The sequence below is a fragment of the Erinaceus europaeus genome, chromosome 2 (genome assembly GCF_950295315.1).
Source record: "Erinaceus europaeus chromosome 2, mEriEur2.1, whole genome shotgun sequence".
In the NCBI taxonomy this organism is placed as follows: domain Eukaryota; kingdom Metazoa; phylum Chordata; class Mammalia; order Eulipotyphla; family Erinaceidae; genus Erinaceus; species Erinaceus europaeus.
The window spans coordinates 197,210,373-197,224,830 of record NC_080163.1 but is presented as its reverse complement, the minus strand read 5'-3'; the positions used below and the strand labels follow the sequence as shown (position 1 = coordinate 197,224,830).

Sequence of the window (14,458 nt, the reverse complement as noted above, 5' to 3'; positions counted from 1 at the left end):
TCTGCCTGCTTTCCTGTTCTTTTTATGCAGCTTTGGGGAGTGAACGCTGAGTGACCTCCCTGGGCATTTGTTTCATTTAATTATTTAGAGGTCAGGGGTTTGCTGGAACTTCACACCTGCTCCTGGCAGACTTTATGCTTCTTCTTTAATTTTCATTTATTTTAATAAGAGAGCGAAAGATACAGAGAGATACCAGAGCACTGCTCAGCTCTGGCTTATAGTAGTACTGGGGATTGAATCTGGGAGCCTTAGGCATGAGAGTCTTTTTTGCATACCCACTATGTTATCTTCCCAGCCCTTAAAAAAAAAAATTTTATGGGGGGGGGCAGGCAGTGATGCACCAGGACCCATGCAAGGATCCCGGTTCAAGCTTCCAGCTCCCCACCTGCAGGGGAGTCGCTTCCCAAGAGGTGAAGCAGGTCTGCAGGTGTCTGTCTTTCTCTCCCCCTCTCTGTCTTCCCCTCCTCTCTCCATTTCTCTCTGTCCTATCCAGCAACAACAGTGGCAAAAAGATGGCCTCCAGGAGCATTGGATTTGTAGTGTAGGCACTGAACCCCAGCAATAATCCTGAAGGAAAAAAACAAACAAACAAAAAATACTTTATGTATTAACAGGAGAGAGAACCAGAATTATCACTCTGGCACATTTGATAAGGGGATGGGGCTCCTGACCTCATACTTAAAAAAAAAAAATTTTATTGTCTTTATATATTTATTGCATAGAGACAGCCAGAAATTGATAGGGAAGGGGGCATTAGAGAGGGAGGGAGACAGAGAGACATCTGCAGCACTGCTTCACCACTCGTGAAGCTTTCCCCCTGCAGGTGGGGACCAGGGGCTCAAACCTGGGTCCTTGCTCACTGAAATGTGAGCACTTAACCAGGTGCGCTACCGGCCAGCCCTGACTTCATGCTCTTCAGCCCAGTATTCTGGCTGCTGTTCTACCTCTCCCGTGAGGGGTGTGTGTGTCCACTGCCACCAGGTTGTCCACTTGTCCCCCTTCCCCCCTATTTTATTTAATAGAAACTGAGAGGCGTGGAGGAGATAGAGAGGGAGAGAGACAGAGACACTTGCAGACCTGCTTCACGAGTGGTTAAGCTTCTCCCCTGCAGGTAAAGAGTGGGGGCTCGAACCCAGGTCCTTGTGTGTGGTAATATGTGTGCTCAACCGGGTGCTTCGCTCTGACTTATGGTGGTTCTGGTGATTGAACCTGAGATTCTGGAGCCTCAGGCGTGAGCATCTTCTTGCATAACTATTTTTTTTTAATATTTATTTTATTTATTCCCTTTTGTTGCCCTTGTTGTTTTATTGTTGTAGTTATTATTGTTGTTGTCGTCGTTGTTGGATAGGACAGAGAGAAATGGAGAGAGGAGGGGAAGACAGAGAGGGGGAGAGAAAGATAGACACCTGCAGACCTGCTTCACCGCCTGTGAAGCGACTCCCCTGCAGGTGGGGAGCCGGGGTTCAAACCGGGATCCTTATGCCGGTCCTTGTGCTTTGCGCCACCTGCGCTTAACCCGCTGCGCTACAGCCCGACTCCCTTGCATAACTATTGTATTATTTTCCTGTCCTTTCTTCTTCTTCTTCTCCTTCTTCTTTTTATAGAGGGAGAGAGAAGGAAGGAGAGACACTATAGCCCTCATGGAGCTTCTTCCCCTTTGCTTCCATGTGGTGGCTGGGGACTCAAACCTCAGGTCCTTTCACATGGTAAGTGTGTGCTTTATGAGATCAGCTTTCTCCTGGTCCCTGAGTCATATTTTTAAAAAGACTGGGGGGGCAGATAGCATAATGGTTATGCAAAGAGACTCTTATGCTTAAGGCTCCAAAGTCCCAGGTTCAATTCCCTATACCACCATAAGCCAGAGCTGAGCAGTGCTCTGGTAAAAAATAAATAAAAGTTAAAAATAAAGACTTATTGGGGGACTGGGTGGCATAGTTGAGTGCACATGTTACAGTGCTCAAGGCCTCAGGTTCGAGTCCCTGGTGTTCATCTACAGAGGGAAAGCTTTGCAAGTGGTGAAGCAGTGCTGCAGGTGTCTCTCGTTCTCTTGCCCTCTCTATCTCCCCTATCCTTTTGATTCCTGGCTGTTTCTATCCAATAAAGATAATAAAAAAATTTTTAAATAAAATAAAAGACTTACGGACAGTCTGGGAGGTGGTGCAGTAGATAAAGCATTGGACTCTCAAGCATGAGATCCTGAGTTCAGTCCCTGACATCACATGTGTCAGAGTGACGCTCAGGATCTTTCTTTCCTTTTCTCTCTCTTGTTAGTAAATGAATCACAGAGATGGAGATAGAGAGAGAGAAAGAAAGTAGAAACAGAAATCAAGGGAGTCGGGTGGTAGTGCAGGGGTTAAGCGCATGTGGCACAAAGCACAGGAAAAAGAAATCGGGAGGCGGGCGGTGGCGCAGCGGGTTAAGCGCAGGTGGCGCAAAGCACAAGGACCGGCATAAGGGTCCCGGTTCGAACCCCGGCTCCCCACCTGCAGGGGAGTCGCTTCACAGGCGGTGAAGCAGGTCTGCAGGTGTCTGTCTTTCTCTCCTCATCTCTGTCTTCCCCTCCTCTCTCCGTTTCTCTCTGTCCTATCCAACAACGACAACAACAATAATAACTACAACAATAAAACAACAAGGGCAACAAAAGGGAATAAATAAATAAAATAAAATAAAATATTAAAAAAAAAAAAAGAAAAAGAAATCGAGTTGAATGAAGAAATGAATGCAAAACATATCCATGCTGGACAACTGATGCTAGGGGCTGAGAGACAGGTCCCACTCAGGCCCTGTGTTCCAGGACATAGCGAGTGACGGCCTGGAGCCGCAGAGCAGTGAAATACAGACCTTGAGAGGCCACGGGGAGGAGCAGCTTCTCTCCCTCTTTCTTTCTTTCTTTCTTTCTTTTTTTTATTTCTTTATTGGGGAATTAATGTTTTACATTCAACAGTAAATACAATAGTTTGTACATGCATAACATTCCCCAGTTTCCCATATAACAATGCAACCCCCACTAGGTCCTCTGTCATCCTTCTTGGATCTGTATTCTCCCCACCCACCCACCCCAGAGTCTTTTACTTTGGTGCAATACGCCAATTCCATTTCAGGTTCTACTTGTGTTTTTTTTTTTTCTTCTGATCTTGTTTTTCAACTTCTGCCTAAGAGTGAGATCATCCCATATTCATCCTTCAGTTTCTGACTTATTTCACTCAACATGATTTTTTCAAGGTCCATCCAAGATCAGCTGAAAACGGTGAAGTCACCATTTTTTACAGCTGAGTAGTATTCCATTGTGTATATAGACCACAACTTGCTCAGCCACTCATCTGTTGTGGGACACCTGGGTTGCTTCCAGGTTTTGGCTATTACAAATTGTGCTGCTAAGAACATATGTGTACACAGATCTTTTTGGATGGGTGTGTTGGGTTCCTTAGGATCTATCCCCAGGAGGGGAATTGCAGGGTCATAGGGTAGGTCCATCCCTCTTTCTTTCTTTCTAATACTTTCATCTCTTATTTACTGGATAGAAATAGAAATCAAGGGAGGAGGAGACGGAGAGGAACAGGGAGAGGAAGAGACCCGCAGTACTGCTTCACTGCTCCTGAAGCTTCCCTCCTGCAGGTGGGGGCCTGGAGGCTTGAACCCAGGCCCTTCCACACAGTATCGTGTGCGCTCTACCAGGTGTGCCACCACGCAACCCAGAGTAACAGTTTCTTTCTTCTCCTTTTTTTTTTTTACAACATTTATTTATTTTTTTTATTTTTTTAAAATTTATTGCCTCCAGTGTTATTGCTGGAGCTTGGTGCCTGCACCACAAATCCACTGCTCCTGGAGGCCATTTCCCCCCCCCCTTTTTTAGATTTTATTTATTTATTTATTTATTCCCTTTTGTTGGCCTTGTTGTTTTATTGTTGTTATTATTATTGATGTCATTGTTGTTGGATAGGATAGAGAGAAATGGAGAGAGGAGGGGAAGGCAGAGGGGGGAGAGAAAGATAGACACCTGCAGACCTGCTTCACTGCTTGTGAAGCGACTCCCCTGCAGGTGGGGGAGCCAGGGGCTGGAACCAGGATCCTTATGCCAGTCCTTGAGCTTTGCCCCACGTGTGCTTAGCCCGCTGCGCTACCACCCAACTCCCCATTTTTCCCATTTTTGTTGGCCTTGTTATTATTGTTATTGCTGTTGTTGTTGAAAGATAGGACAGAGAGAAATGGAGAGAGGAGGAGAAGACAGAAAGGAGGAGAGAAAGTTAGACACCTACAGACCTGCTTCACCACTTGTGAAGCGACCCCCCTGCAGGTGGGGAGCCGGGGATTGGAACTGAGATCTTTATGCCGGTCCTTGCGCTTTGAAGCACGTGCGCTTAACCCGCTGCACTACTGCCTGGCCCCGAGAAGCAATTTCTACCTGGGTGTGATGCTAAGCTTCATGGACACGAGAACTGCCAGAGACATCTCCCAAATCAGGTCTGGAGAGAGAGGAGGGGTTGGAAGGGCATCGGGGCAGAGGGAAGGGCATGGCACAGATGCATAGGACCTGCAAATCCGGGGCCAGGTGGTGGCGCACCTGGTTGAGCACACATGTTACAGTGTGCAAGGACCTAGGTTCAAGCCCCTAGTCCCCAACTGCAGGGGGAAAGCTTTGCAAGTGGTGAAGTAGTGTTGCAGGTGTCTCTCTATCTCTTACCCTCTCTATCCCTCCTTTCCCTCTCGACTTCTGACTGTTTCTATCCAATAAACAAATTAAAAAATTTTTTTTTTAAAAAAGGACCTGCAAATCCAGAAGGTTTAGGAGGTACAACTCGGCTAGAGGAAGATGTGGTGGAGGTGGGGGTGAGCAGCACGGCAGGAGGCGCCGGGGCAGCTCACTCCCAGTTTGGTCAGCCAGGCTGAGCAGCTTTGACCCCAGGGCTGCAGGGAATCAGGGAGGGATGGAAATAATGGAGTCTGATCTGGCAGCCCAAGTGGTGGCACAGTGGATAAAGCATTGGACTTAGGAGAATGAGGTCCTGAGTTCAATCCCTAGCACTGCATGTGCCAGAGCGTTCTCTGGTTCTCTCTCCCAAATAATAGATCTATAAAAACGGGAGATCTGGATTTCTCTCTGAGAAATTAGTTTTGTTGATTCGTTTTCAAAGTTTTTTTTTTTAATTATTTTTTGTTGGGGGTCAGGCGGTAGTGCAGCGGGTTAAGCGCACATGGCACAAAGCGCAAGACCGGCAGAAGGATCCCGATTCGAGGCCCCGGCTCCCCACCTGCAGGGGGGTCCCTTCACAGGCGGTGAAGCAGGTCTGCAGATGTCTGTCTTTCTCTCCCCCTCTCTGTCTTTCCCTCATCTCTGTACTATCCAACAACAAACGAAATCAACAGCAATAATAACCACAACAAGGCTACAACAAGGGCAACAAAAAAGGGAAAAAAATATTTTTTGTTGGATAGAGACAGAAATTGAGAGGGAAGAGGAGACAGAGAGGGAGAGAGAGACCTGTAGTATTTGCTTTACCACTCATGAAGCTCCCCCTCTGCAGGTGAGGAGTGGGGACTTGAACTCTGGTCCTTATGCATGGTAATGTGTATGACACAGGCAACATCCGGGGTCAAACTCAGGACCTCATGCTTGAGTGTCCAATGCCTTATCCACTGCACCACTTACCAGACCATGGAAAGAGACAAGACTAGATGAATCATAAGTCCTCCAAGCAGTGAGTGAGGATGACATATAAACTGAGGCGTGGACAGTGGGGAGGCCAAGGGGATGGACTGGAGAGAGAGAGAGAGGTTCAGGGGCTAGAAAGAAAGGACAGATTGGCTGACAGGCATGGAGGTAAGAGACAGTGTGTAGGGCGCAGTAGTCAAGACTCTGTGACAAAGGGACAGCGAGACAGGAAGGGTATGAAAAACAGAATTTCCAGGAGTCAGGCGGTGGTGCACACGGCACAAGGACCGGCATAAGGATCCTGGTTTGAGCCCCCCGTTCCCACCTGCAGGGGAGTCGCTTCACAGGCAGTGAAGCAGGTCTGCAGGTGTCTATCTTTCTCTCCCCTTTCTGTCTTCCCCTCTTCTCTCCATTTCTCTCTGTCATATCCACCAACAACGACATCAATAACCACAACAACCCCCAGCTCCCCACCTGCAGGGGAGTCGCTTCACAGGCGGTGAAGGAGGTCTGCAGGTGTCTGTCTTTCTCTCCCCCTCTCTGTCTTCCCCTCCTCTCTCCATTTCTCTTTGTCCTATCCAACAATGACAACATCAGTGACAACAATAAATAAAAAAAAAAAACAAGGGCAACAAAAGGGAACAAATAACCACAACAATGATAAGCAACAAGGGCAACAAAAGGGAAAATAAATAAATATTAAAAAAATAATTTAAAAAAAAGAAAGAAAAACAGAATTTCCAGGGTTGGCTTTGGACACAGCGAATGAGAAGCAGGCAGACCCCTGGGTCTGAGAGAGGAAAAAATAAGGGGACTGGAATCCTGGGTGTGAGACACGAGGGGGCAGGACCCCTGACTCTGAGAGAGGAGGGGCTGGGAGCTGGAGTCCTTGAGAAAAGAAGGAGCTGTAGGGAGCAGTATCCTAAGAAGCAGGAACATGCGGGTCTGGAATTCAGGAAAGAAATCAGGACTTGGGAAACTGAAAATAGAAACTCTGAGGATAAATTAGAAGCCAGGACTCAGCCCCAGGCAATTCCAACACACAAGATGAGGGCAAAGAGAACAACAGATAGAATGCCAGTGCGGCGTCCTGCAGCCTACAGGGATAACCAGTACTAGGACGGCCACAGTGCGTGCTGAGGCCTCTAGTGGAGCGACTGTTGTGAGCCAAGGCTCAGAGAACCCACTGGATTCCAGGCAAGTAGAGACCAGAAGCCCCCGAGATGGCGCCCAGGAAGCCCTAGCCAAGCACATCTGAATCTGAGCCAGGCCCCGCACCTCGCAGGAGGAAGAAGCAGGGACACCACAGAAGCACAGCTGGCCACATCCTGACCAGGATCACTAGCGGTGACACACACAGGGGACTCTGGTGACCTGATTCAGATAGCCAGGCATCAGCTGAGGTTTCTCAATCAGAGGCGTCTGAGAACTAAGTGGAAAAGAGAGACACTAAGAGCTTAGCTTTAACGGTGTAGGGGTGTAACATTTAAAATCCAGGATTGGGGAAGGGGTAGCACCAAGCCCCAGTGAAAAAAATAGTGGCGATTAATAAATAAAATAAAGACACACGGGAGTCGGGCTGTAGAGCAGAGGGTTAAGCGCAGGTGGCGCAAAGCGCAAGGACCGGCATAAGGATCCCGGTTCCAACCCCGGCTCCCCACCTGCAGGGGAGTCGCTTCACAGGCGGTGAAGCAGGTCTGCAGGTGTCTGTCTTTCTCTCCTCCTCTCTGTCTTCCCCGCCTCTCTCCATTTCTCTCTGTCCTATCCAACAACAACAACAATAACAATAACTACAACAATAAAACAACAAGGGTAACAAAGGGAATAAATAAATAAAATAAACATTTAAAATAAAATAAATAAATAAATAATAAAATAAAGACACACAACGTGACATAACATAATATAACATAACATACAGAACTGAAGAGATAGCTCAGGGGAGTCGGGCGGTAGCACAGCGGGTTAAGCACACGTGGTGCAAAGTGCAAGGACCTGAGTAAGGATCCCCGTTCGAGACCCGGCTCCCCACCTGCAGGGGCGTCACCTCACAAGCGCTGAAGCAGATCTGTAGGTTTCTATCTTTCTTGGGAGTCAGGCGGTACTGCAGTGGGTTAAGTGCAGGTGGGCACGAAGCACAAGGACCGGAATAAGGATCCCGGTTCGAGCTCCCGGCTCCCCACTTGCAGGGGACCTGGCTTCACAGGTGGTGAAGCAGGTCTGCAAGTCTTTCTCTACTCTTCTCTGTCTTCCCCTCCTCTCTCCATTTTTCTCTGTCCTAACAATGATGACATCAACAACAACAACAACTACAACAATGAAAAAGAACAAGGGCAACAAAAGAGAAAATAAATAAATAAATAAATAAATAAAAAACCACAAGAGCAACAAAAGGGAAAAAAAATTTTTTTTTTTAAAGTGCAGCAGTCTGGGTGGTAGCACAGTAGATAAAGCACTGGACTCTCACACATGGGTCCTGAGTTTGATACCCCCATATCACATATGCCAGAGTGATGCTCTGGTTCCCCCCCCATATATATATATTTAGTACAAAGAATAGTACAAAGAAAATTATACACACACACACACACACACACACATAATTAGTACAAAGAAAAAGGGGCAAAGGAATGGACCTCAGGACAGGAGAGATAGCAAGAGAATAACATAGTTGTTCTGCAAAAAGACTCTTCTGCTTAAGGCTTTGAAGTCCCAGGATCAAACCCCAACACCACCATAGCCAGAACAGGGCAATGCTCTGGTAAATAATAATAATAATTTAATTTAAAAAGGAATGGTCCCGGGAGTCGGGTGGTAGCGCAGCGGCTTAAGCGCACATGGCGCAAAGCCCGAGAAACGGCAGAAGGATCCTAGTTCGAGCCCCGGCTCCCCACCTGCAGGGGAGTCGCTTCACAGACAGTCAAGCAGGTCTGCAGGTGTCTGTCTTTCTCTCCCCCTCTCTGTCTTCCCCTCCTCTCTCCATTTCTCTCTGTCCTATCCAACAACAAAGACAGACAACAATAATGATTACAACAGTAAAGCAACAAGGCAACAAAAGGGAATAAATAAATTAAAAAAAAAAAAAAAGGAATGGTCCCAGGATCAAACCCCAAAAATCACAGGATAAAGAAGGTGAACAAGAAGAGGCATCTTTCCCGGCTTAGCCCAAGGATCCACAAGTGGCTCCCAGGCCCCCAGAGTGCCACCAAGAAACCCCTCCAACCAGGGAGAAACGGATGCTGAAGACTCAGCCCACGGACCTGCTCCCGCTGCTCGCTGCTGCCAGGCATCTCCACCGCCTGCCGGCCCAGCAGCTCCCGCAGCTGCTCCTCCTCCTTCCGGGCGGCCACTCGCTCCCCCGCCAGCTCGCCCCTCAGCAGGGCCACCTCCACCTCCATCTGCAGGGAGACCACCGGCTGGGTGCAGGGTCTAGGGAGGAGGGGCTGGGGGACCCCTGGGTCTGAGGGAGGAGGGGCTGGGGGTCCCCTGGGTGTGAGGGAGGAGGGGCTGGGGTCCCCTGGGTGTGAGGGAGGAGGGGCTGGGGGACCCCTGGGTGTGAGGGAGGAGGGGCTGGGGGACCCCTGGGTCTGAGGGAGGAGGGGCTGGGGGACCCCTGGGTCTGAGGGAGGAGGGACTGGGGGACCCCTGGGTCTGAGGGAGGAGGGGCTGGGGGACCCCTGGGTCTGAGGGAGGAGGGACTGGGGGACCCCTGGGTCTGAGGGAGGAGGGGCTGGGGGTCCCCTGGGTGTGAGGGAGGAGGGACTGGGGGTCCCCTGGGTCTGATGGAGGAGGGGCTGGGGGACCCCTGGGTGTGAGGGAGGAGGGGCTGGGGGACCCCTGGGTCTGAGGGAGGAGGGACTGGGGGACCCCTGGGTCTGAGGGAGGAGGGGCTGGGGGTCCCCTGGGTGTGAGGGAGGAGGGGCTGGGGGACCCCTGGGTCTGAGGGAGGAGGGGCTGGGGGACCCCTGGGTCTGAGGGAGGAGGGACTGGGGGACCCCTGGGTCTGAGGGAGGAGGGACTGGGGGACCCCTGGGTGTGTTGGAGGAGGGGCTGGGGTCCCCTGGGTGTGAGGGAGGAAGGGCTGGGGGACCCCTGGGTGTGAGGGAGGAGGGACTGGGGGACCCCTGGGTCTGAGGGAGGAGGGACTGGGGGACCCCTGGGTCTGAGGGAGGAGGGGCTGGGGGACCCCTGGGCCTGAGGGAGGAGGGGCTGGGGGACCCCTGGGTGTGTTGGAGGAGGGGCTGGGGGACCCCTGGGTGTGTTGGAGGAGGGGCTGGGGTCCCCTGGGTGTGAGGGAGGAAGGGCTGGGGGACCCCTGGGTGTGAGGGAGGAGGGACTGGGGGTCCCCTGGGTCTGAGGGAGGAGGGGCTGGGGGACCCTGGGTCTGAGGGAGGAGGGGCTGGGGGACCCCTGGGTCTGAGGGAGGCGGGGCCGGGGTCCCCTGGGTCTGAGGGAGGAGGGGCTGGGGGACCCCTGGGTCTGAGGGAGGAGGGGCTGGGGGACCCCTGGGTCTGAGGGAGGAGGGGCTGGGGGATCCCTGGGTCTGAAGGAGGAGGGGCTGGGGGACCCCTGGGTCTGAGGGAGGAGGGGCTGGGGGATCCCTGGGTCTGAAGGAGGAGGGGCTGGGGGACCCCTGTGACCGAGGGTGGAGGGGCTGGTGACCCTGGTATGCTGTGTTTTGTGGCCTGACTGCTGAGTCCATTTTCAGACCCACACGGTGTAGGGTCCCAGAGGCCTTCGAGGTCCCCTGACTTTGACCATTTCGCCCCGGGTGGCGGCTCACCTCGATCCTCAGCTCTTTCCTCTGGCGCTGCAGCTCCTTCACGCGCTGCTCCATCAGCGCCACGCGTGTCAGGGCCTCCAGCCGCTGCGCGCGGAGCCTGCGCGCCGCCCCTCGCACCCCATCTCCCTGCGGGGAGGACACGGGGGGCGGGGCCAGGGCCTGGCGGGGGGGCGGGGCCTCCGTCTGAGGCCGGAGAGGGCGTGGTCAGGTTGGGGGAGGGGAGGGGCTACATCCCATCTCTTGTCCCCTTCCCAAGGTCTGACCTGGCCTTACACACACTCCACCGGACCCCAGGAAGGGGACACGGGCCCAGACTTCAGTCTATTCAGCTCCCTTTCTGTGTGGCCTCTTACACCTAGTTCCCTGTGTCTGTTTCTTAATTTATTTAATTTATTTATTCCCTTTTGTTGCCCTTGTTGTTTTATTGTTGTAGTTATTATTATTATTGTTGTTGTCGTTGTTGGATAGGACAGAGAGAAATGGAGAGAGGAGGGGAAGACAGAGAGGGGGAGAGAAAGATAGACACCTGGAGACCCGCTTCACCGCCTGTGAAGCGACTCCCCTGCAGGTGGGGAGCCGGGGTTCCCCTGTGTCTGTTTCTATGTATTCTCCAAATCTGTCTCTGTGAATCTGGTCTCTCTATTTCTCTCTCTATCTCTCTCTCTCTCTCGCCTCTTACCCTCTTACACCTAGTTCCCTGTGTCTGTTTCTGTTTTCTCCAAATCTGTCTCTGTGAATCTAGTCTCTCTATTTCTCTCTCTCTCTCTCTCTCTTTCTTTCTCCAAGTCTGAATCTCTGCCTTCTCCCTCTCTCAGGGTCTCTAAATGCTACCCCTATCCCAGTCCAGTCGTTCTCTTTATCCGTTCTCTTCACCTCTCTCTTTTAAAATATATTTATTTGAGCTGGGGAGACAGCATAGTGGTTCTGCAAAAGACACTCATGCAAGCGCACGTAGCACAAAGCGCAAGGACCAGTATAAAGATCCCAGTTCGAGCCCCCGGCTCCCCACCTGCAGGGGAGTCACTTCACAAGCGGTGAAGCAGGTCTGCAGGTGTCTGTCTTTCTCTCCCCCTCTCCGTCTTCCCCTCCTCTCTCCATTTCTCTCTGTCCTATCCAACAACGAACGACATGAATAACTAAAACAATAAAACAAGAGCAACAAAAGGGAATAAATAAATAAATATATATATATATATATATATAAAAGACACTCTGCCTGAGGCTCTGAAGTTCAGTTCTCAGCACCACCATAAGCCAGACCTGAGCAGTACTCTGGTCTTTCTATCTCTTTCTGTATCTGTCTCATTAAAAAGTAAATAAAATATTTAAGATTTATTTATTTATTTAGTGTGTGAGAGAGAACCAGACAAAGCACCATTCTAGCAGGTGCTAGTGTCTGGGGTTCCAACTCGGTTTCCCAGAAATGCAAGTCTTGCAATTCACTTGCTGAGCCACCTCCCTAGAATGGCATCTCTGATCTCTCTACACATCTCTCTGTCTCTCCAATCCCTGTGTGTGTGTGTGTGTGTGTGTGTGTGTGTGTGTGTGTGTGTGTCCAGCTAAATCCCAGGCTCTTTCTCCAGAGCCTGGTGTTTCTGCGGGCACTGTTTGTCAGGGTGTCATGCTACCTGGTCCCTTTATAGCCATCCTTCTCTGTCTATAGTTCCCGTCTCTGTCTGTCCAGATGAGTCTCTATGTCTGGGTCTCTGCGTCTGTGTGTCTGTCTCTCTGGAGCCTAGAGGTGCTGTCCTTCGGGGTTTCAGTATGTCTGGTCTCTCCATTCCCGTCTCTGTGTGTCCAGCTGAGTCTCTGGCTCTGTGCCTTGAGCTCTGTGTCGGTGTCTCTGAGGGCGCTCTCTCTCGGGGTGTCACTGCCTGGCCCCTCTACAGTGGCTCTGGGTGCCCCGTGGCTGCTCCCCCCGCCCCGCAGCCCCCCGCAGCCCCTCACCGCGTCGCGGCTGCTCTCAGTGCTGCTCCCTTCTCCCACTTCTTCCTCTTCCTCGGCCTCCTGCTCTGCGCTTCGGCCTCTGGGCAGCGCCGCCCGGGCCTCGGGCTCACGGGGGTCCTCGGGGGGCTGGGCAGCCCCAGGGGGTGGGCCCTCCGCTTCGGGCTGGGGGGCGGCGGGCGGCGGGGGCCCGTCATCTGGGGGGCTGGGTAGACCCATGTCCAGCCGGGGCGGGGCGGGGCTTGTATGCGTGGGCGTGGTCGGTGTGTGGGCGTGACCCCCGAGTTGTGTGGGCGTGGTCCGGGAGTGTGGGCGGGGCTCGGCGTCCCAGGCTCCGCGTGGAACGCGCCCTCGGAGGCGGGAGCTGCGAGTTCAAAGGCTGGAGCTCAGTTTTCGGGGGCGTGCTTTCCAGTGTCTGGGGGCGGGACCCGATTGATCCCAGGGTGCCACGCCCCCAAAGGCGGGACCGGAATTAAGAGGGGGGGGTGCTTCCTAGCGCGCCCCCCCACCTTCTAGGGGTCCCTTCTGTATCCTTCCTATCAGCCAGCCCCCACCACCTCGGGTTACCCCAACTCTCTCTTCCCCGCAGAGCCCCGATCCCCACTCTCCTCCTCTCCAAGCCTCGGCGGCTCCCCGCCCCCCCCAGCCCCGCTTTGTGCTGGGGACCAGCGCCCTCGCCCCCCGACCCAGGGATCCAGGAGTCCTGCCTGACAAGTCTCTCTCTCTCGGGGAAGCGCAAGCCCCCCTGCCCCTGCGGGGAGCGACGTCCCCGATCCCGGCCCCGGGGAGCCCCGCGGAGCCCCCTCCCCGCAGCACGACCCCTCACCGGCTCCAGCTCCGGCTCCCGCGTCGGCGCGCTCCCTTCTGTGCCCGCGGCCTACGAGTCGAACAGGTGGCTGGAGGAGGGCGCGGTGCCCCCGCCCCGCAGCCCGGAAGTGGGGGGGGGGACAACAGGTCCGACAGCTCCGGAGGGAGTAGGCAGCCACCCGCCGCCCCGCCCGCGGCCGCGGTATCCGGCCCTCCCGGCCCGACGGCCCCAAAGCCTCCACCCTCGGGAGCCCCGGGCTCCGCGACCCCCGCCCGCCCCGCCTCCAGCGCCCCCTTCCGCACTGGCCGGGAGCCGGGCGTCACGGTCACTTGGGTGCAAGCGCCTCCCCGCCGCCCCAGCCTGGGAATCCTGCGAGCCTGAGAAGGGAGCGAGGGGCCTCTCCCCTCTAATGAAGCCTTTGAAGGGCCCCGACCGGTTTGGGGAGCAGGGCAAGGGGAGAGGGGTACCCTGAGCTGAGTCAGAGACACGCCCAGAAACGAAGGGGGGAGGGTGTGCCCCCCCACACACACACACACACCAGCTTGGCTAGCGGGTGGAGGGCAGAGGTTATAAAGGTCTCAGCCAGACCCTTTCCTCCCTGGGCAAAAACAGGAAAATAACTGACACGTGAGAAAGGATTATTGGGTGTCGGGGAGCTGAGCTCGACATTTTATGCATTTTATGAGCGTTGTAATTTCATCCCCACAGGAGCCAAGCGAGAAAGGGGTTTCTAGCTCCATTTTATTTATTCATTGATTTATTATTATTATTTTTAATATTTATTTATTTATTCCCTTTTGTGGCCCTTGTTTTATTGTCATTATTATTATTGGTGGTGGTGTCGTTGTTGTTAGATAGGACAGAGAGAAATGGAGAGAGGAGGGGAAGGCAGAGAGGGGGAGAGAAAGACACCTGCAGACCTGCTTCACTGTCTGCGAAGCGACTCCCCTGCAGGTGGGGAGCCCGGGGCTTGAACCGGGATCCTTATGCTGGTCCCTGCGCTTTGCGTGGCCACGTGCGCTTAACCCGCTGCGCTACCGCCCGACTCCCATTGATTTATTAATGAAAAAGAGAGGGCTGCTAGGAAGTGAGTGGCACAGTGGCCAGAGCGCTAGATTGTCAAGTATGAGGCTGTGAATTTGATCCCTGGCATGCCGTAACTCTGGGTCTCTGTTTTGGATGGAGGAGATACCATGGTGGTTCTGCAAAAAGACATTCCATCCTAGGGTCAGTCCCCAGCATCATCATAAGCCAGAGCTAAGAGGTCAGGTAG

The 14,458-nt window shown here is 53.0% G+C and overlaps 1 protein-coding gene across 2 annotated transcripts in view; it reads right to left on the bottom strand.

Annotated features, from left to right (window-relative positions):
- Positions 1-13,760, bottom strand: part of PHLDB3 (pleckstrin homology like domain family B member 3) — a 38,304-nt gene extending 24,544 nt beyond the window's left edge. For both annotated transcript variants that reach the window (XM_060186221.1, XM_060186222.1), the window contains exons 1-4: positions 13,204-13,760; positions 12,381-12,741; positions 10,434-10,616; positions 8,911-9,048 (exon numbers count right to left, since the gene is read on the bottom strand). In XM_060186221.1, coding sequence (XP_060042204.1) covers positions 8,911-9,048; positions 10,434-10,616; positions 12,381-12,596 — 537 coding nt within the window. In that variant the 5' untranslated portion in view covers positions 12,597-12,741; positions 13,204-13,760. The remainder of the gene's footprint in view (positions 1-8,910; positions 9,049-10,433; positions 10,617-12,380; positions 12,742-13,203) is intronic.
- Between the last annotated feature and the right edge of the window lie 698 nt (positions 13,761-14,458).